The sequence below is a fragment of the Mytilus trossulus genome, chromosome 3, assembly GCF_036588685.1.
Source record: "Mytilus trossulus isolate FHL-02 chromosome 3, PNRI_Mtr1.1.1.hap1, whole genome shotgun sequence".
In the NCBI taxonomy this organism is placed as follows: domain Eukaryota; kingdom Metazoa; phylum Mollusca; class Bivalvia; order Mytilida; family Mytilidae; genus Mytilus; species Mytilus trossulus.
In genome coordinates, this window is record NC_086375.1 from 37348257 (window position 1) to 37371618 (window position 23362).

Here is a 23362-nt window from a genome sequence, read left to right on the forward strand (position 1 = left end):
AAGTAAAAATACATACAAGTAACAAATTGCAAATTAAGTAAAATATTCAATATATAAACGTTAGTGATAAACAGAAAAAAGGTCAAGTAAATAGTTTAAAACTCATGACTGTTGCCATTTTTGCAATTCATTGGTAATCCTGTAAAAAAGTAAAATAAAGTAAATGTAAAGTAACATTGTAATCATTGGCAATTAACAAAATGCATGCATTATACACAATAATATGTAGTGCTAGATATGAAAACTTTATATGTCTTTAAATGGTGTGTCTCTCAATCTTTTTGGTTTTGTTCTCTGTTTCTGTGTATTGATCTCCTTGAATCTTTGAACGAGACCCACAATTTATTAACTTGGTAAAATTTTATTTGAAGTTCATGACCGTCAAATTTTAAAGAAAAAAAAACATATTTATTATAAGAGTTAATTATACTCGTTAATGTTTTTTTGTTGTGGGGATACAAAAATACCCATCCACTTCCACTTTGTATTTCTATTTGTATCCATCAGATGAGTTCAGCATTTTCACATGATTTATATAATATCTTCTTATGTTGTCCTGTTAAAGCTCTGTTATCCAGTTGTTGTTGTTTGTTGTCGTGTTACTCATATGTTGTTTGTTCATTATTTTATACATAACTGATTAAGCCAGTAGTTTTCAGGTTGAATTGTTAAAACAATACATTTGTCATTTCGGTACCTTTTAAAGCTGATTACGCGATATGGACTTGCTCATTGATAATGGTCAAACGGTGACCTACAGTTGTTAATTTTTGTGTGATTGGTCACTTGTGTATGGGGTAGTCGTCTCCTTTGTAATCATACCACATCTTCTTTTTTTTTATAATGGCGTCAGATCTTTTAAAAGCTATCTACCTTTCAAATTCATAAACCTTGATGACTTTTCAAGAATATTCCTGGCAAGGTTAATCTGGCGATGTAGGCACTCGGTTGTTTTGTTTATTTGTTCAGCTGTTGTAAATAAAAGCACAGATTTAAAGCTAATCATATAGAATAAAATTATAGACTAATCGTATTGACTTTTGAAGACATCAATTATATGATATACATATAGAACATTTCCATCAGTTTTCACAGCTATTGATAACTATTTTACTTTTAAAAATTCGGCGAGATCATTAAGAAAAAATTCAAATTATTTACACAAAAGATTACACATTTAATATCATCATTTAAAAGGGAACCAAACAAAGGCACATTTTTCATTAAGTATACATGATATAATACTTTTAGGAAAGCAATGATGATAATACAAACACTTACCAGCGTAGATCCCAGTTCGTTGTATATTCTTTACGGCAACGGTTTTATCTTGTTTCAGAAGGGCTTTGTTTAAAATTCGCAGTTTTTTGGCGTTCTCATTAAATGTTGTTTTCCAAATTTTAATTTCATGTTCTAATCTATTTTCTGCGTAAAGTTTTTTGTCTTGTTTAATGAAATTTTGCTGCAAGTGATGAAGGATATCTTGCGTTCTGGTGGTTTTATTCTTTTGTAGTCGCCAAAGAAGAGCTACAAAGGAGAGGATAAAACGATTGACAGAATATAGTTATGAAAATTTGACCCCCCCTCCACTAGTCTTTAGTAGTATTAAAAAACCTTACAGCTGTAATGGCGAGTAACTTAAAAAAATTATTTTTTTATGACGCACTCTTCAACTAAATATTTAATAAAACGTGTTTTTTTTCTAATAATAAAACGAAAAGGCGACAGATAATTATATAACTTGGCATGCCCAAAAAGACAAATAGCTAACCATGGTTTTACTCATTGATAAAGGCATTACGGTGACCTATAACTTCTTGAATAAACGTCATTTCGGTATATGGTGGATAGTTGTCTCACCAGTGGCAATCAGGCCATATTTATAATATCAGGTCAGTCTCGACTCCAAATTTAAGTATTGTTTGTATAGAAAAAGGGTCTTCGCTAAAAAGTCTTCGTAAGTCAGTACTGAACTGTTTTTTCATCGAGATGGGCCCTTTATAGCTTGTTGTACTGTGTGGGCCAAGGCTCCGTGTTGAAGGCCGTACATTGACCTATAATGGTTGACTTTTTTAAAATTGTTATTTGGATGGAGAGTTGTCTCATTGCCACTCACACCACATCTTCCTATATCGATGTATAGCTATCATACATATCCAAGTTAACGATATGGACTGAGCTACAGGAAAAATCGTTACCATTACCGCCTATGTAAAAACAATTAAAGATATTGACCCAACTGTTTTTTTTCATCGAGATGACCGTGGAGTCATACCAATGTATGGCTATCGCCTAATTTTCCATTATGCAAATTATTTTTTGGTTTTCAATCGATCTATGAAAACTATAGATCTGCGGACATTTTCTAGTGCAAAACAACATTCCTTATCGCTTGTTTCAAATTCATTTTTCCAATGGACACCCCTATAAATATTCATCCGATGTTCAGTACTTCAGTACTTTGGTTCTTCTTAACAGTTTAAGAAAAGATGGTAACACGCGCTTAACTTTTGTTAAATCTAAGAGGAAAATGTGTGAGACACAAACTGTACAATAAAAAAGATATTGTATGAGTTCCGATGAGTTTCACTAGAGACAAATTGACACAGAAATAAACAACTACAGTATAGATCACCGTACGGCCTTCAACAATGATCAAAACCAATGCTGCATATCCAGCTACAGTTATGTGTCTGTTTTGTATATGTTACCTGATAACTTACCATTCATTTCATCATTACATCCATCAATTTGCCATTGTCCATGTTTATTAATATTGTGTAAAAGTCTCATTTCTGCAAATAAATCAAATTAAAACAACATCAAAATTATTGTATTTTGACAGGACTATGCGATATCTAAGACAGATATAGTTTTAAAAAAAAAGATAATACTCCGTAACCCCACGACCCTGCATCGTAGTTTTTATTTAATTTAATGTTAGAATGTTGACATTTAGCCGAGAATTCCATGAACTTATAGAAATGTTAGTTTCCTTCTTTAACTTCGATAGGGTATATAAACCTTTTCGACATATTTAATGTTTAAGCTTTGCCTTAGCGTGAAGAACGACAATAAAGTAGTTGTTCCATCTCTTAAGGTTTCATCAAGTGCATGTGTATCAATATTTTTGTTATTAAAACGCCACGTATACTTTCTTACAACTAAACAATCATAAAACTATATTCTAGCCATACAAACCTTTCAGTAACTTTGAATTTGTCAACTGTTCCTTTAAAAGGGCAAACATGAAGAAGGTGGCCAGAATAAAAAGCACATACTTCAGTTGTAGTTTGCCAATAATACTGAAGCTGTGAGAAAAGAAACAAAAAATGTTAAAAAAGAACATATTGATAATACACAAAGCAACACAAATGTATAATGTTTTGTTTTTCTTCAATCTTGGTTTTAAAACGCAATTACTAGTATTTATCAAGGAAATTTATCAAAAATCACCATTTATTTTGTAAGAAGTCTATGATTTTTTCACCATTTCCAAATACTTAAAATTAGAAACTCTTACCTAAACAAATCCCAATTAATTATTGGACGATCCTTTACTTTGCTGTAATCTATCGGACGACAGACAATCAAATTTGAAAGCATCAAAATTATTACTGCAGCATACATCTTTCGAATTGGTGACATCTTTAACGTTACTAAGATGGTAACGTTTACATCACAAACAATGCGCCGACAGCAACGCCACCAACGTCAAATATATATACTTCTTTTCTAAACTGTGGTATTTTGTGATTGTTGCTTTTTACGGTAAAAAAATAGCCAAATAGAAGAAGAAATAAATCGTGTAGCCATGAGTGTCCCATTTCCGTGGTTCAACTATAAAACCAATATGATTTATTGTTGGATATTCAATATAAATAAACGGAATATTCACAAAATGAAAACTGACGTCATGGCCTGAGAATAACTTGCTATGTTTCCGTGAATGATTACTCGTCATCTATTTATATACATGCAGAGCACATACGGTAACTGTTATCATAAATTACCGAAAGAGTCTTAAGTAACATGCATTAAACTAGCTGAAACTCATAGTTCAAAGTTACATCATGAAATATTGGCTACTGGACATTGAGCACACACACATTAATTGATTTGTTTTGATAATTGGTTTCGAAAATATCTGCAAAAACACTTGCGTTATTCAATTACTAAATACAGGGATGGAACACACAATTAAAAAGGAAGTAATTTAGTAGGAATAAAAAGAAGTTTAAAATGAAATCAATGATACACCAATAAAAAAAATACATCTACAGGTCAAAACAGTTCTTTGTCTTAGGTTAACAAAATGAATTTTCATTTCACCTTTTTCTTCATGAGACATTTTGATTTAGTATACTGCACGTAAAAATGCCAGATTTTGATTGGCTAATACGAGGGAAACAATTTACTCTATCACATGGCTGAGCTGGAGACAATTTTGATTTTAATGATCTTTAATGCAACCCTTTCGTCCCGAACACTCAAAAATCGATAATTTAAAGGACCACGAATTGAACTGACATCAAGTAATTAAAGACAATGCTCAAGTTCAACGTTTTGGTTGATTTCATTATTTGACTGTCAAAATAAAAAAAAAATGAAACATCTTGCCTCGCCTCTGTTTATTTTTCTAATATCCGTGACTTCAATGTGAAAGATTTAAAAGAGCAAAGAATGGTTGGCTTGGAATGAGAATAGTGTGACTGTAACCTTGCGAACTAGCACATTCAAAAATTAGGATTTGTGTGTCAATAAAGTACAAAGCAGGATTCATCAATCCAGAAACTAAAAAAAAACTTTTATTGGTAGCTTTTCCACCAAGCATAAAATTTATGTAAACTAGCAGAAACTGTTTGGTCTTTCAGAATAATGTATTCAAGCAGTGATTTGTCTTACTGTGGACTCTCATCTTGTGACCTAGCTCATAATTTTGTTGTTGTCTCAGTTTGTTAGTCAAGTACATAAATTTTTTATTGATATTATCGATAGCTATTCTATACTAGTATATGCATGTATCCGGGTGCGGGAATTTCTCGCTACATTGAAGACCTGTTGGTGACCTTCTGCTGTTGTTTTTTTCTATGGTCAGGTTGTTGTTTCTTTGACACATTCCCCATTTCAATTTTTAATTTTATGTAGTATTTGTGACTGGACATACATACGTCATTAAGCAGGTAATACAATTACACTAAATTTTAGATAATCCTGTACCACAAATCCTTTTTTATTGTGTGTATTGAAGATCATTGAATGCAGGAGATTTCCTGGTCTATAGTTGCACCAATTTACTACCATTGGAGAAGGTTAAGCACTGGCCCTCAAACATGTGTAACCCTGCCACATTATATATATACCTGTACCATGACAGATGCCTGTAATTCAGTAGAAGTAGTTTGTTGCTGTATATCATATTTGTTTTCCTTCATTGTTTTTGAACATTAATCAGTCTGTTTGTATTTTCGTCACATTTACACTTCTATGCCTTTAAAGCAGACTGTGTGGTATGGTTTTGATCATTGTTGAAGGTCATACAGCGACCTATATTTGTTATCTCTACGTCATTAAGTCTCTGGTTGATCTAGTTGTCTCCTTGACAATAGTACCAAATCTACTATTTTCATATAATTTTGAAAGTTGTCATAATATGTTGAAACCTTATTTAAAATATTTGCCACTGGACATTAAGCAACAAACAATCAATCAAACACAGTTCACAATGCATTATCTAAGGATCACTCAGGTTATTTGGTTGAAGTTACATGACATTTTAAAAGATAAGCTAGAGACCCTTTCTTCGAATTTGAGGTAACTTACACAACGTCTTCAAAGGGGCATATCAGCCGCAGGTACCCTAATTTTCTATCTTATTCAACCAGAGCTAATTTTACAGGTAAACTCCCTTGGTGTACCACCTTATTCAACTAGAAACTTCAACCAGCTTGATATATGAGAGAGGGTTAGCGCTATAGAACCAGGTTTAATCCACCATTTTCTACATTTGAAAATGCCTGTACCAAGTCAGGAATATGACAGTTCTTGTCTATTCGTTTTTGATGGGTTTTGTTATTTGATTTTGCCATATGATTATGGACTTTCCGTATTGATTTTCCTCTGAGTTCAGTATTTTTGTGATTTTACTTTTTTCTACATTGCACTGTTTACTGTTAAGATTGAATAGAACTATTTATTTTTAGCATTATCCAGTATGGTGTCCTAAAAGGGCATTTTAGTTGTAGACTACTCAATAATGACGTACTGATATTTTTACATTAACCAAGATGAAAGGAGTTTATCTAAGGATTTAACAATAAAACTTAAATAACAATGATTTAAATTAACACAAATATATACATACATTAAAAATATTTTGAACCATTCAAAATAATTTTCTGAACATCGAACTGATAAAAGACAGGCAGATAGGCAGGACTAGATTATCTTTTGTTAAATAAGTTGTGGTATTTTCTGTTACTATGGAGATGTGGTTGTGGTGGCAGACTGTTGTTGACTGTTTTGATTCAAGATCTAGATTGATTGATTGATATTTGGTCTTCAACGCCACGGTCAGCGCTATTTGCTATACTGTGAGGTGCCTTTTTTTGTGGGAAAGAAGCCAGATAGCCCAACCTTATGCCATTTAATCCATATTTAGAAATTTATATATTCTATGAAGACTTGTATATTGCTGAATATTGTGTTTTTACCTATTTTTTTGATTTTTTTTAAAGTTGGGTTGCTGTTTCATTCAAATACACTCCACACTGTGTGTTGGTGGTTTGTCCATAGGATTGTTCACGCATCTAGTGTGGTAAGAACCATATGTTTTTACCACCGCTGGCTAGCCTGCTTTTGCAGGTGAAGAGAAAACTGATTGAGTAAGTCTTTTTGCCAGTACATAGCCTCTGCATTATTCAAGACTTCTACAATGCCTCCTCACGACAGCACATGAAAACTAGGGTGTAGCATCCTAGGCATTATTGTAGAGGATCTCCGAGCAGCAAGGGCCCCAGATATGCTGTGTGTAGGTCCACCGGCGTGTGGACATGCCCTAACACTCACCAACCTTGCCCCAGCTATGGCTGAATAGTCAGTCAGATGAAGATCATAGCTCTATTAAAGCATTTCTTTTAAGCGAAAGAAAACTTGATACAAAACCAATGGCAAGATGGGAGTCATAAGCTTTGGCTAGGGACTCATCTAGAGGAAGGAAACCTTGATGAATAAATCCCTAGCCCTCCTGGTATGGTGGTTGTGCACTGAGCTAGCAACTCAGCCACAGAAAGAAACTTATGCTACATAAACAGAAATAAGTTTTCCCTTGTTGATGACTTATGTGTTCAAGAACATGTTGATGATTAAGTAAGTAAGTACACTCCACACTACCATTTATTTAGTGAATTGATATTGTGAATATAAATTTCCTTCCATCTTGAATTTTCAGCTTTATGCCAATATTCAATTCAGCTGTAATAGCACACGTGCCATAATAATAAAATAGGACACGCTATTTTGATTCTGTTTATTCACTAAATATATGATCACATTATTGTACATGATTGTTTGTAAAAAAATACAAATACATTTCAAACATTTTTTTAATACCCTCTTAAAAAAATCTGAAAACTGGATATTCTATTTCTAAGAATGCTTATATTCATTACATACAAGTTTCTAATAATTTTTTTTAGAAAGGCACTTTTATGTTGTCTTTGTAGATTGTTTGATTAAACTGATTACATACTTTGTATGCACGGTATGAAAAATAATGATAAATGATCCTTTCTGTGATAACCTGGTACCATTTAGAAAGAAAAAGTATTTTTAGTGTTTATGTTTATAGTGTAGGCAAGGATTCAGACCTGTTTTCAATATTATTTTGCAATATAGAGGATATACCTTGACACAATTTTTAACCATATATTTATCTAAATATTTCCAAAGGAATAATAACAATACCATAAAATGTGGCTTAACTACTCAAAATGAAACTGCAGTTTCACAAAACATTGTAACAAATAAATACAGTTGTAAAAATATGTAATAACAATATAAACTTCAAAAATTTCCAAACTTAAATTTCTAAATCAGTATTAATACATATCTTTGAATTCCCTCTCATAAACAGAATTCATTAAAAATTCAACAAGTATAACTTTACCCTTTTTAACATCAAATATGTAATAAAAGATGCATTATAATATGCCCCTTTTCTTTATCAACTTTGCATTTATTATTCATACAAATAATAGGCTAAAATGTATTAAAAAACTAAACTTATCATTCTTTAAGGTGATACCTAACACTACAGGGAGCTAACTCTGTAAAATCAGCAGAAAGTTTTAATGACTTTGTGTTCATAAGGGAATATTAAGCTTATCAATGATTAAAATAAGTGTTTGTCAAACTGCTATATAACCAGTGTAAATTTTCTGAATAAACAGTTGGTTCAAATTTTTTGAAATTTTTATATTTTTGTCAAAGGGTCAGAGTAAATACTTTGACAAAATTTTAAGAAAATTAAACGAGCCAAATTAATTTTAGTTAAAGTGTTGGGTACCACCTTAAGCGTAAAATTTTATCTATATCAACAAAGATCTGTATAAAAATATTTTCTCTTCAACATTAAAAACATGATTCTTCAGACATCTTTCATACCTAATGTAGGTAATTTGATATGAAAAATTCTGTTGGATTTCTAAATATAAACTTCTAATATCAGGCACATAATATGAAACAACCTTGAGCAATCAATTAATATTCTAACGAAATACAAATTTACAATCAAATAAAATTCTTATGAAAAACAAAGTTTAAATTCACAATTAAATAATATTCTTATGAAAAACAAAGATTAAATTTAGTTTCTTTCATTAAATACAAGGTGAAGACATTCTGAGTAACATTGCACCAAAACAAATTGAGAATGCATAGAAAAAGACAAAGTTCTTTGAATTTCTGTTTCATTTCTATTAAAAAGTCCATGGTCAAATTCAAAATTTAAAAGAAAATTAAACTTATGAACAAACAACACTGATTCAAGAATAAATATCATGTTTTGTTGCTTATGATTATTTTTTTACATCTAAATTCCCCGCTTATTTATTTTTTATAAATTATGACATGACTGGTTGAATAAAGCCATCATTTGCACAGCTCAACCATTTTCTTGACCAGCCAATTTCAACATGTAACAAAGTTTGAAGTTGCTTTACCTGTCCCAACAAAAAAGTTAACAAATTTAAGAAAACAGTTTCATTGATTTAGATCTTTATATTATGATCACTCAATTATCTACCCTTGAATGAATAATGTTAAATAAAGCCATGATTTGTACATCTCAACTATTTTCTTGACCAACCAATTTCAACAGGTTATGAAGTTTAAAATTGTTGTACATGTCAACGAAACAGTTTAGAAATTAAGACAATTAGTTTCATTGATATGGCTCTTACTTTATATTATGATCACATAATTATCTCCCCTTGGATGAATGATACTTTATTACAGTCCCATAATTATCTCCCCTTGAATGAATTATAAAAAAAGACAAAAATCATACTTAATTTAAATAATTATCACAGATAATGAACTTATATATAAGACAAATTGCTGGATATTGCACCATAATTCCTAAAGCAGACTAATACTATAATTGGAATGTCTGTTCTACTTTATCAGTAACCATGTTAGCTATAGATAGAGATGAAGTCGCTGCTGGTGACGGAGCATTCCTAACGTGTAATATCCTACTGCCAAGATCTCCTGTACCACTGTCAAATACAAAGTCATCTACTAACTGTCCTTCTCTATCTAAAGCTTGAGCTCTCACACCAGATGGGCCTCTGTAAGAATACAAAAATTGTTTTAATTCTAGTAATTTAGAAAGGCATTATTTATGGCAGCAAAAGTATAGTCCAGCACACAACCCTCTATATGTTGCTCTTCTGGAATGCACCTTGATCTTGTATTAAATGTAAGATAAGCTAGTATTATGGGAGTACTTATCACTTTCAATTAAATATATTGTAACGTGTTACGCAAACCAGTGAGAACCAACCAACCAAACATTAGACCAGACAGACAGCAACGACGAACCAAAAGAATTTAAGGAAAATATGAAGACTCAAATTAATCACTAATACTGCTACTGCATACTGCATATCACACAAACACAGTTTCTATAGGTCTGCAAAGTCTCCTTTTTACATGTGTGTGTGTAAAACGGATTGTATTTTTATATGTAATGCACATAAAGTATCACATTAGTGACTAGAATTTACGTTGATGTTCTAAATGTAAACACAAAATCGCTTCAAGTGCATAACTTTTTAGAAAAAACATGCTTTTATTTGAATTATAGGGTAATATTGTAGATTACTGATACTTATGTCCATAGAAACAGCTGCTATTTGAAATGTTTGTGTTATGGAACTTGAACTAAGCCTTGAATATATACTGATTATACAAATTTCTCATAGTCATACAACATTTTAAGATTTCATTATAAGTTTACCTGATGACATCTTCCCTGGCAAGTTCTGGTACATATCTTTGTAACTGTTTGACTGTTGCACCAATATAAAATCCACGATACATTTCTTTTAAACCAAAAGCTAAATTTCTAAAAGCAAGCTTCCTCAAACCTCTGGAATTAAGATAAAATTTATATAATAAAATACAGTTAAAAACAAATTTCTACTTATTCATAAGACTAGTAATATATGACAGTTGTACATACAATTAAGAGCAAGACATTGCTCAAGGTAAAGTTAATTGTATGCTATTTGATACCTTTGTCACCCAGTGGTCAGTGCATATAGTGTCCCCTATGTCTAATATTCAGTCATACTTAAATCAAAAAGTTGTGTTTTTCACTAAGCTAGTAGATATTGAGCCTATTTTGGGCTATTAAGTGGGTTATTGTCAGTTCAACTCAGACTCCCATTTTTTCCCCACAGAATTTACTACCCTTGTCTCTGAAAATTTCAGTAACATTGTATTTATCTGTTGATATTGAACCAATAATTAAGTTCATTTACTAGTGTATGATGGTAAGTTGCAGATTGAATTCAACTTTCATTCAGGATTAACAACTTTTAATTTTCTAAAACCAAGTCCTTACTTTGATTCAGCAGGTGAAGGAGATTGTGTTATTGAAACATACCAAGATTAATCTTTACAAATGGCCAATTTTCTAGCACAAATGTGAAATTAGTTAACACAATCTTTTAAGTCTTATGTGCTTTGTAATCATAAGATTTTGTATTGTCTTTAACATTTGATTCTCTCTCCTGTGAACATTGTCTTGTTTTGTCTGTTTTTAAACCATCTTTTTTTATTGACAGTCATGTAATATGTTTAAACCTTTCTTGCCTTGTAAATACATACCTAAAACTTAAAGCATCAAATGTATCTTTCAAATTAAAATCTGTTAAATTATATCCTTCTCTTTTAAACGACAACACAGCATTTGGTCCTAACCAAACATCTCCATTCATTCTAGGTGTATAATGGACTCCCAGGAAAGGAAATCTAGGGTCTGGTACCTAAAAGTTAAGATTAGCCATTAGTAAATATAAAGAGCAGAACAAATTCATATCATCTACAAAACCTGTTTGATAAAATGAAATGAATGTATATATTTTGTAGTATTTGTAGAATATAAAAGTATTGACTGAAGCATATTCTAACACCAACCTTGGCAGATTACCTGTTTTTATATCAAATTTGATTTTGTTCATATTCTAAAGTTGAGACAATACAACAGCTAAAAGTAATAGTCTGCTTGAACATACAGTATAGGGGGTTATTTTCACAGGGTGTAAATTTTCCCTTATTTTCATGGATAGACTAAAATTGCCAAAATAAATTCCGCCAATTTTAAAGTGCACACACACAACTGTATTGATAAAAGTTTTGAATCAGCCAAAATAATAACCACCAAAATATTTCGTATACCTTATCAAATGAAAAATGCACAATTTTACACCTGCGAAAATAACTCGCTATACCGTTTGACTTTTTATCTTTTATACATTTTTAGGAAACTAACGCCCTTATACCACACTTTTAAAAATTAATATAAAGACCAGTTATTGTTCAATTATCTCCCTTGTAACAAACTTTCTGAACATCTTACATATGTATAAATATACTTACTGGATAAATATTGCCTCTAACAAGATCACATTTTTCTTGTTTTAGTAACAGGTAATCTCCCCTGAATGGGACTATTCTTGGTTCTCTATTACAACCGGACAGCTCTGCCAGTCTGTCTGAATGGAGTCCTCCACAGGTCACAACATATCTGCACTGTACTGCCTGAAAATTTAAAATATCATTCAACATCATAAGTTAAATAAATGTATATGTATGATCAAACAAAATTATGGTAATTTTAGGAATATTAAATTTCGATTTCGAAGTAAGAGCTATAAAAGATTATCTCTGCCCATTGATCAATATATGAAATCAGAGCTCATTAAAATAGCAATGTTTTCACCAAATTGTTTTGACATTCATTTGTACTTAAATAAATCATGGGTCAAATTTTCAAAATTTTCAAAATGTGCATAAGGTCACATGATAAACAAATGATAAAGATTATTTCAATGTTTTTATTTGTTTTTTTTTAACAAGATGATATATAGTTGTCCCTTTTCTTAATGATATAATAACTATCTTGAAAGCTGTTAATTTCTTAAAGTCATAAGAAACCTCAAATCAAAAAAAAATAATGCATATGATTTTTATAACTCGATGGATAGTTATCATTATAAAACTTATGTACTTTTTTTTTAAGAAAATTCTTTAATTTATTCATATTTGGAAGAAGTTTACTTTATTTGAATAGCTTCCTTCCAGCAAGCAATTCCCCCGACATATTTTCCGTATGCAAGGTGACCTCAGCGTGACCCATCTCGTAAAAATCTGGTGACCACAATACGCATGAATGTCCTTAAAATAAACTATTATCTGAATTTACATGTTAAACACGTGCTCAATTTCCATGCTTTTTTGTTTATTTTTCGTCAATTGTTGACAAACAGGTGACAATCGTTAAGTTTCGGCTTCAAAACACGAACTTTAATTACCTGCCATATTTTCACAACAACACTGACCGATTGAAAAAAAAATTGACAATTATACGAAATTTACATGAAAAAAATGATAAATTCAAGCACAGAAGACTAAGTTTATGATGTTTGTATGCATTGGTTCAAGAATTGGAAGAACATTATTTTTCACAGGTCACTCGTTTCTTATGACTTTAAACTTATAAAAAAAGTCTTTCTAAAATCTACATTTTAAACATATCAACATAATTTTTTTATTTAATAAAGCCATTCAGTTTTAATTATTGTGACCACATTTGTATACTGCAGTCCAAAAAAGTTCTTTCTATCAACAATTGCTGCAGTGTCTTTTCTCACTATTGAAGTGGTGTTTCCTTATTTGTAAGGATTAAAATGCTAGTTGGGACAATATCCCCACTGTGCCTTGAATGAGGAATCAAAAGTCACGTGTAAACAAAAAATCTGTGTAGTGATATTTGACACATTTCTATGATAAACAAATCACTGAGCTGCACCATTTGTGTTAATTTAGAAAATAAGGGAATAGAGAATAAATGTGTAAAAACTATGGAGCTATTAAATGTGTTCAAAGTATTAAATTTTCAAAGAACTTATTGTGTTAAAATTGGGATTTATTACCAGGAGGTGCTGCATCGCAAAAGGATACTTGGGGTTTGCTAATTTACAGAAAAATGAATTACACTTCGTACCCCTAAAATTGAACAACATATGTAAAAATGTCTCAGCTTCGAAACAAGCCATCATACATATACAAGTTTAAAATATGGACTGAGCAACAGAAGAGAACGTTACCATAACTGCCTATGGAGAAACAATTACGCATATTGCTCCAGTTATATAAATTATTATAAATAATTCAGCATACTACACATAAGAAATTAGGCCCATGACATTGACGACGTGATACCAATATACGACCAAATTTTTATCAATTTTTGTGGTCCTATAAAAATATTAAGTCTATATCATATACTTACTTGGTTATCTCCCCTTACAGTAACAGGATGTTTTATGCCACTTGATGATTCTGGTGAACTTTCCTTTGTAACATCCAACGATTTCACTTCAAAGTTAGTATATATTTTTCCACCAGCTTTCTCAAATGTTCGACCATAAGATCTTGTTACTTCTGCATAATCAATGATCCCTGTATGTGGAGAGTGAATGGCTTTCAGTCCCTAAGAAAAGACATGTCTCAATTGATATTACCCGGTACATTGTTTTATGCAATTATCAATTTTTGCAAATATCTATAATACTAAAATTACGAGGTCCAATTTGTCAGCCGTCGTCACGTAAAAACGATGAATCAAAGAATTCAACTTAATATCTAACTTATATAGTACAAAGGTGTAGATTAAAAATTACACCCCTCCAGGCCCTTTTGTTTTCCCCGTAATTAATATTGCCAATAATTAAGAAGTTCCCGGTCGAGTCCGATACCGATACCAATAGTATATTCACCTGTTACCTATTACCTTATCTGTACGTTCCGCATCTGACAGGCGCACCACCAAACGGTGTATTCAGGATTAATATGCTATATACACGGGTCATAATCACAGGGTTGACACTACTAAATTGTCAAATTGTTACCTATTGTAGTATTTTAATCAGTAAAACTTTCTAAGATAACAAATCTGGACTAAAAATAAGGTGTATAGGTACAGTTTTCAATTTGTTTGTGGGCATGCATGACATAAAACAGCGAATCAAAGAATTCAACTTTATTCATAACTAATATATTACAATGCTGTTGATTAAAAAATACTCCATTCCAGGACCTTTTGTTTTCCAAATAATTAATATTACCAATAATTAATAAGTTCCAGTCCGACGGGTTCAAACAGAAAGATTTGAAAGCAGAGAAAACTGTGTATCTTATAATCGGCATGACTTTATCAGATGACAATACTAATACTAAAATAAGGCTTGCGCATAGTTATATAGTTTTCCAAATAATTAATATTACCAATAATTGATAAATTCCAGTTCGACGGGTTCAAACAGAAAGATTTGAAAGCAGAGAAAACTGTGTATCTTATAATCGGCATGACTTTATCAGATGACAATACTAATACTAAAATAAGGCTTGCGCATTGTTATATACTTTAATTCATTCACAGACCCGCGATATCATGGGTGTGTTCTAGTATTATCTATATTTAAAGGGTGATAAGGCTTTGCTTAGAAAAGTAGATGTTTCATTATATTCATATTGGGGTAGGAATACATTACTTTTTATACACAATTTGAATTTTCAGGCATACTACAGTGCTACACCCAAGAAATAGAGTACATGTTATATCCCCTATGGTTATGTGTGTAACTCTCAAACCCTATTATGTAGGGTATGGTCTTATTACCCCCAAAGTAAATCAAATTATAGTCTCATGAATATTAAAATGCAATTTCAATTGAAAATATAAATTTGCTTTGAAAATGTCAATTTTTAAAGTCTAGCACAAATTTCTCCTTTCTGCTGGTAGCAATCATTATCCATTGATTTAATCTGCCTAATGATGTATTACATGATGAACAAATTTGGTTATCTTTCAGATATTGTATTAGCTGATGAATTATTTGTAATGATTTGAATCTATCAACTGTTGAAATTGTTAAAATAATTATACATCATCATGATGGTTGCGATACATGTGGGGTTAAAATTTCATGGTTTTGTTTCTAAATTTGATGTTATGTGGATTACTTTTCATGGCTTTCATTATTATTTAATATCATTTGTAGGTTTAAATTTTGTTTAGTGTATAGTTTTGTTGATATCCATACAGCTAGATTTAATTAAATGTACATTAAATCTTGGGTATAAAAAATAAACAATTAAAAAATGCATGCACAGTTTCTCATGGTAAGCAATGATCTGGTATTTTAACTACTCCTGCTGACATCATAAATTCAATGCACGCTCTTCTGCATTAACCTTGCAAAAAAACAAAGTTTGATCATTCATACTTACTACACAGTTTGGTTCATAATCTTTTATTTCATGGGATTCAACCATCTTCAAATCCTTGACCCCATTTTCAATCCCTCTTTTCAATAAGCCCTCAAGTCTTGGGATTTCTTCTGGTGTGACTGCCACTATCAACTAATAATATAAAGTAACAATATGAACAAAGAGTTAACACTTCAAACAACTTTACTTATCTTGAGGACATAATATTTGATATACAATGTATAAGCATCTCAAATATATTCAAAATCAAACGTAATTTTTAAAAGAATTTCATGACTTTTTTGTGTTGTTGGGTTGTTCTCTCATTTTTGTAACTATCACTTATCTTTTTACTCAGTCATTAGTATGCTTAAAGATAACATATCTCTGTAAATGCAATATCTTTTGAAAGTAAATGATGAATGAGCAGTTTTGCACATAACAGTTCTTTGAAAGTAAATGATGAATGTGCATGCGCAGCACATAAGAGTTCAAGTGTTAAAGTTTGAGCATTGGAATTGCATGAATGTATTTCAAGAACATCAAATTTTGTATTTATTTAGTTCACCTAATAACAGCCAGCTTGAAAAAAAAGAAATTCACAACAAATATGCTCCAAAGCTGATCTTTGAGTAAAAGATATAATGCCCAGTAGCATTATTAGCAAAAATAAAAATGACTCTATAATTTCTGAATTTACAGCATATATCAAAGAGTTACCCACCTTACCACACTTTTTGTATGGCACATTATTTTCATCACAGTATTTATATAGAAGTTCTACACCCTCAACACAAAGCTTGGCCTTCAGACTACCAGGTGTATAGTATATACCAGCATGTATCACTCCACTGTTATGTCCACTCTGGTGAGGGGCTACAATATCAAAACAAAATGAAATTGCCTGCCTGTAGGAAAAAAATATTTTTTCAAGGGAGAACACTGATATAAACAAATAAGAATGTGCTTTTGAAAGAAACAAATCAATCCTTTATTTTTGGTCATGATCCAGCAAAGTACTTCTACAGGTTGTCAACTGTGGAATTTCTTATATAGAAAGTTTCCCATGGGATTGTCAGTTTGTTTTTGACTTAGGAGTTTAGATATCCCTTTTGTATCTTTCATCACTCTTTAGCATATTTGGTAATGTCTGATAGAGAAGGTGTAAAAAGTGGCACAGGGAAAGAAGTTAGTAAATTACTTAATATTTACATATTTTAGATTCCTTCTCCAGAACTGCAACTGACAAATTTGGATGTCGTACCAGTATTTCTCTTGCTGTTGCCATACCAACAATACCACCTCCAACAATAACAATGTCATAACTGTCTTGTGTGGAACTGAATAAATAAAAAAACACAGTACAGTCATTTCAAAAATACTACATATATTTTAATTCTCATTTTATTTAAAAAACAAAGTAGCCTTAAATAGCTACAAAATGTATAGTGTATCAAAGAGGTTATCTACCATGCTTTAAATATAAGACTTCCTGTCTGTTAACTTCTTCAGACCTATCATAGATTGAATCTTTATTTGGCATAATATATTTTCAAAGAGTTCAAACAATTCAATGTACTAAGATCGAAGACTGTTATTATTATTCAGCAAGAATTAGTGAATATAGCTAATACCACCTATAGTATAAAAGGGCAACATACTTTAACACTCAATACAATGCTATAAAGGATTAGAATTTGTTGCCAAATTATAAAAAAGAGTAACAAAATTTTTTGAATCTCTTAAATTTTTGTTATAGATTTTCTTTCAGACAAAGGAAAGCAATAATTTTACAAGCAATTTTTTTTTTTATTGAATGCTTGCATCTAGTCAACTTCATCATCATTTATAATTTACTATTAAAGTATAAATACAGGTAGTAAAAATTTCGCCAAAGTCATGATTTCTAATAAAAATAATATTTATAAAATGGACCATAAATAGATCTCATTGAAAAACGCAGAGAGGCATTCAGGGCAATACAGAGGGAGGGTAGGAGGGGTCCTGATCCCGAAATCCCGAGCTTAAATACACGAAATCCCGTGCTTAAAAACACGGAATCCTGAGGTCCCTAAATTCGAAAACAGGATTCCCAGATCCCGAAAGGGTCAATCCCGAAATCCCGAGCTTAAAAACACCCGATTCGGGGGACCCAATAAAGGTCCTATCACCCTCAATACAAATTTGGTACACGTGTATTAACAATTACTTTATATTATTTTTGCAATGTTTTATGTTGATAATTAATCAAATAAATTCATATATCTAAAATATATATACAAAAGGTTTATGAAAAATATAAATAATGTCAGAAATGATTTATTTAGTTAGAGTTTCACTCCATTATCTTAATTATAAGCAAAACCTTGTAAGTAAAGTCTGGACAGTAATGTCTATCTTTTAATCACATTGTTATCTAAATAATCTTATCATTATTTATTCACACTCAAATGGTCTACATATTTATATTCAATAGATATAGGAAGATGTGGTGTGAGTGCCAATGAGACAACTCTCCATCCAAATAACAATTTAAAAAGTAAACCATTATAGGTTAAAGTACGGCCTTCAACATGGAGCCTATATATGTATATATGCCTCAAATTATATTGTCTATTAAACAGGATGAAATGCTAATATATTTACATCATAATTTACATTTGAAAGTCATCTATATGGTATACACAAATGTTTAAGTTTAAATTCTAAATAAATTTTAGAGGAAGGGGGTTGGGGTGTTAAAACCAGTGTAATTAAAAAAAAAACACTAAAAAGTCATTACAAGACTGAAGTGCTATAAAAGTTTAAACAATAACCAATTTTGTTGAATTTTCATAAACCAACTAATGATCAACTGCAATTAAATAACTTTTCTAAAAATTTCTTGTATTTTTTAATAATTTTTTCCTTTTTCTTGTCACTATAAAAAAGGAAGATTGGAGCTTGCAGGAGGGTAGTTATGCCCTTTAACATCAGGCGTCAAACAGTCATTTTCGGCTACCGTTAGCATAAAATTGTTTTAAATTTTACCGTGATTTGTCAGATGTTTCAAATAATTATCTTTACTGTCATTTTGGAAAAAAAATTAACAGGATGCGTCAAAATCAGTCAATGTTATTTTCGTCTAAAAGAAAGTGAATATTTAATCGTCATACCACAAAAATTAACATTAATGTCATTTGTCAAGAATTTTTACCGTTATTGGTCATGAAGGTACCCCCAATTTCAAGACATCATAATTATTGTTGGACCAAGACTAGAAATGCCTGTCCTTCATCAACTATATAAAACATATTTTATATAATTGTTATGTTGTTTAGGGAGAATCATGATTTTTGTTGATGAACTGATTCTTTTGATTGCAAAACAATTACTGAAACAAAGTTGAAAGGTCAATTCAGCAACATTTACATAAGGCCTTATTTATGAGTAGTGGTTGTCTTTCTTTACACTCTTGTCCTACATGGTTCCTTGTACTTTTCAACATTTTTTTTGGTATTTAGTTCTATCACACCAACGTGTTATGTGCATCACATTTGTAACTAAAGTTAAGAACTAACCTTGACGAAAACCGGTGATTTGTAAAATTAGAAATTTGTGGGTTTAAATATTGTATTGAGACATGTTGTCTTTTCTTACAAACGGGTAAAAGATTGAAAAGTTTTCTGGTGATCCTGGAGGCTGCCATTGTTGTTGTCATTTTCTCTCGCAACATCTCGTGACCCACGAGACAGAAGTTGATAACAACCGCTTCCTTTGAAACGGCTTTGCACTTCATACAGGTGCGATTATGGATGAGGAACTTAAATGTCCTGAGTGTAGAAAATTTTATTCAAAGCCCGTCTTTTTCCCATGTTCTCACTCTGTTTGTTTAGAGTGTGCTGGAAATATGCAGGAGTCTTCACAGGAATTTATGTCTCAATTTGAGGATAGTAATTCTTTGTTACAAATTTTAGGGGATACAGATCTTCTTAAGGATTATGATAAATTAAGTTTAGTTAGTGAAACTGACAGTGGAGTTGTATGTAACAGTAGACCAAGTAGCTACATTGGAAGTGGAAATATTTTACCTTCAGTACAGGGAAGTTCTTATATTGTGAAGTGTCCCGTCTGTAAAAAACCTGTATTTTTAGATGAAAGTGGATATAAATCTCTACCTAAAAATACTATTCTTGAGGCTATTGTGGAAAAATATTGCAATGAATGTAAACAATTACAAAATCATACAAGTAAATGTCAAATGTGTGATCAAACTGATAATTCTGAAGCGAAAGATGCATGTAGTATGTGTGAACAATGTGAAATATTTTATTGTGATACTTGTAAAGATGTTTGCCACCCTTCGAGGGGACCTTTGGCAAAACATAATATGGTGGGACCAATTCAAGGGAGAGCTATATTACGGGCCAAAAATAAAGCTAGTGAGGCAAAATGTATAGAACATGAAGAAGAACATCTAAGCATGTATTGCTTATTTTGTAAACTGCCTGTTTGTTATGTCTGTCGACAAGAGGGACGTCATGTTGATCATGATGTCCAGGCCCTTGGGGTTATGTCAAAAACTCACAAGGTAAGAGAAACATAAGTAAAAACATCCTTTATATCATGTAAACTACACATTAACAGGACATTAATGTCAAGATACAAGTATCCAGCATGTGTTTCTTGTTTGTAAATTATAAAATAACTTTATTTTTGAAGTGATACACAGATTTTTTTACTGTTTTGATAAACAATTTATAAATTTATTGTTTGACATAAATCATTGTAAAATTTAAGGAAGTATTATTTACGAAGGAATTCAGCCAACTTCCCATGGTTTTAATTCATGACAAAAACACAATGAATTTAGAAAATAATTGGTATGATATATGGTACATATATTGTCATGATTGTAGATTTAAAATTAAACCAATTAAAAGACAATATTTTTTTTTAACAAAAATAAAGGGTTATGATACACTGTATATATAGACATGTATATTTAAACATGACTATGGCATTTGGTATTTAACAATAGATTACACAGTTACTTTAAAAAACACAAAGAAATTTCAAGTTTAAATTATATTTCTATTTGGACAAAATATTTAATAAAGCCACAACAATTCTTTGTAGATATACATGTATAAGCCTAAAAATTATATAAATGTTTAAAATTGTTAAAAGACTCAAACAGAATACACTGCAATGAATACAGGAATTTATGTAATTCTAAATCAATAAATTCTTCATAATATTATTCATTGATGTCAAATCTATTTCATACATGCAAAATCGTTTATGAATTAAGTGTTAATTTGTTATTTGCTATGAAACAGCATGAGTTGTGAATTCTGACACAAGTATCTGTTAATTTAAAATAAGCAAACTGTCAACATACACAGTAGGCATCATGTGATCCTAATTAAGCTTACTTTGTGATAATGCTGACGATAATTAAGATAAATATTTTCATCTCTTTATATATAATATATGCACAATAAATTCTATTAAAACAAAAGCTTTCCCTATTAACATTACATTACGAGGAAATAGCTTTTTGTCTATTATGTTGGACTGATGGTAATTAAGATGAAGCTGGTTCATTTGTAGGTGTCTTTGAGAATAAACAGGATTTTACTGCTATTAACAGCATTTCTGACGATAAAATTTTAATTTCCAACGTTTTATAACATCTATTAAAGAAGGGAAAAGTAAAACTGAAATTGGATTTAATTTGTTTTCTTGTGTGGGAAAATTTATCCTATTTCTTCAGTTTAAAGAATACTTATTCATGAAGGGCAATTTGAAAAGAAATTCAATTCATAAAGAAAAGAATAAAATGAAGATTATCGTAAAACCACATTAGAAATTCCTTTATCACGTTTTCTGTCATGATCCATTGGATGGGTTTGAAAAATATCTGACCAGCAGTGACCATTATCAGTATTATCATCTGATAAATAACATCCATTATTCAACATGCATATTGACATGTCACATTACAATGTATATCCATATCTTGCAAATATGCAAATTATTTAAATTTGACGAATTAATTTGTAATTTGATACTATGATAACTAGTGAAGCGGGGATTAAATTCCCAGTAGATGATGACCATAACAACAAAGAAAGAAATTGAACTATCAAAATGAATAAATGATGGGCTTCAGCAAACTTTCTCACATCTATTAATCTACATGTATGACAAAAGACGAACACTAGCCAATGTAACGATAACGATAACGTCAATTTTCTCACAAATATTAATCTGTGACAAAAGATGTACACCAGCCGATGCAAGGATAATGTCATTTACAATCACTGGCGACTGAGGTCTCGTCAATTTTTAGATGTTTAATCAAAATCGATTCTCACATGGTTTTGGGTTTTGAATGTTCAAACAAGTTTAGTGTAATACTTAAGGATGTGTACACAATGAGTCATTGTTTATAGTAGCTTAAAATTGCATTTAAATTTGTAAATAGAAAATCAGGAATCAATGAGCAGTCATAATCACATATGAATTTTTTATAAGTTATTAGCTGGTGACACATTGTTTCATTTGATATTTGATATTTTGAGGTTAAGTGGATCATCTCTGCACAGTGTTATCTGTTAATAGCGGTGGTAGCTCTTTAATGCAGTTAGCTTCTGCATCAACACCTTTTGCAGTGATGATTAATGAGATTACGGATATTTTATTAGATTTCTTGTCTTTGAATCTCTGCATAGCTTTTTAAGTCTCTAATTTCTTGGATTAAAGTTTAATAATTAATGCAAAGTTCTGTATAGTCATGAATGTTAGTTATTGTTATTTGAACTTTGAAAGTTATATTTTTTTTAAAAGATTAGGAATTATACATTGTATAACAGTAATATGGGATTGACTTTTGTTTTGTTTAAATACTTTTTTTTAAGGATAACAGTTTATGAAATGTGTATTTATATACATGTGTATAGTGTTCAGATTTTTGTTAAAATACAATTAAACTGATTTAAAAGATATGAAAAAAGATGATTGACAAAATTTATGACATGGTTTTTAACCGTTATTGTTAAATTGAAAAAAGACAGGTACATTTTGTAAGGTAAAAACACCTGTGCACTTAACCAGCTCACCTGAGAAAACCTCCAATGTCAAAGAACAGGAAATACCCTCTTTGTAAAGATATTACTTTACCCAAAACAAATTTAATAAACCTTGGATAAAAGTGGAAATAGAATGTAAATCTTCTGACAACTAATTTTGGTTTGATATTATGATCTCAGTACCTCAAGTACAGCTATCTTAAATCAAAATCTTATCAGAATTT

General features: G+C 30.8%; 3 protein-coding genes across 4 annotated transcripts in view; 1 reads left to right on the forward strand and 2 right to left on the reverse strand.

Annotated features, from left to right (window-relative positions):
- Window positions 1-554: 554 nt before the first annotated feature.
- On the reverse strand, window positions 555-2878 carry LOC134709400 (uncharacterized). Its single transcript, XM_063569566.1, has 3 exons — window positions 2724-2878; window positions 1282-1527; window positions 555-969 (listed from the first exon to the last, which is right to left on the reverse strand). The coding sequence occupies exons 1-3, from the start codon at window positions 2791-2793 to the stop codon at window positions 866-868; spliced, it is 420 nt and encodes a 139-aa protein (XP_063425636.1). The 5' UTR covers window positions 2794-2878; the 3' UTR covers window positions 555-865.
- A 4662-nt stretch (window positions 2879-7540) lies between these two features.
- LOC134711388 (L-2-hydroxyglutarate dehydrogenase, mitochondrial-like) lies at window positions 7541-19799 on the reverse strand. Its single transcript, XM_063571949.1, has 9 exons — window positions 19623-19799; window positions 17275-17402; window positions 16787-16938; window positions 16084-16215; window positions 14084-14284; window positions 12169-12330; window positions 11398-11555; window positions 10523-10654; window positions 7541-9851 (listed from the first exon to the last, which is right to left on the reverse strand). Exons 1-9 carry the CDS (start codon window positions 19775-19777, stop codon window positions 9656-9658), a joined length of 1416 nt encoding a protein of 471 aa, XP_063428019.1. The 5' UTR covers window positions 19778-19799; the 3' UTR covers window positions 7541-9655.
- LOC134711386 (E3 ubiquitin-protein ligase TRIM9-like) overlaps window positions 19758-23362 on the forward strand; it is a 57192-nt gene continuing 53587 nt past the window's right edge. The window contains exon 1 of one of the 2 annotated variants that reach the window (XM_063571947.1): window positions 19758-20632. In XM_063571947.1, coding sequence (XP_063428017.1) covers window positions 19853-20632 — 780 coding nt within the window. In that variant the 5' untranslated portion in view covers window positions 19758-19852. The remainder of the gene's footprint in view (window positions 20633-23362) is intronic. The other variant, XM_063571948.1, reaches the window with a different exon arrangement.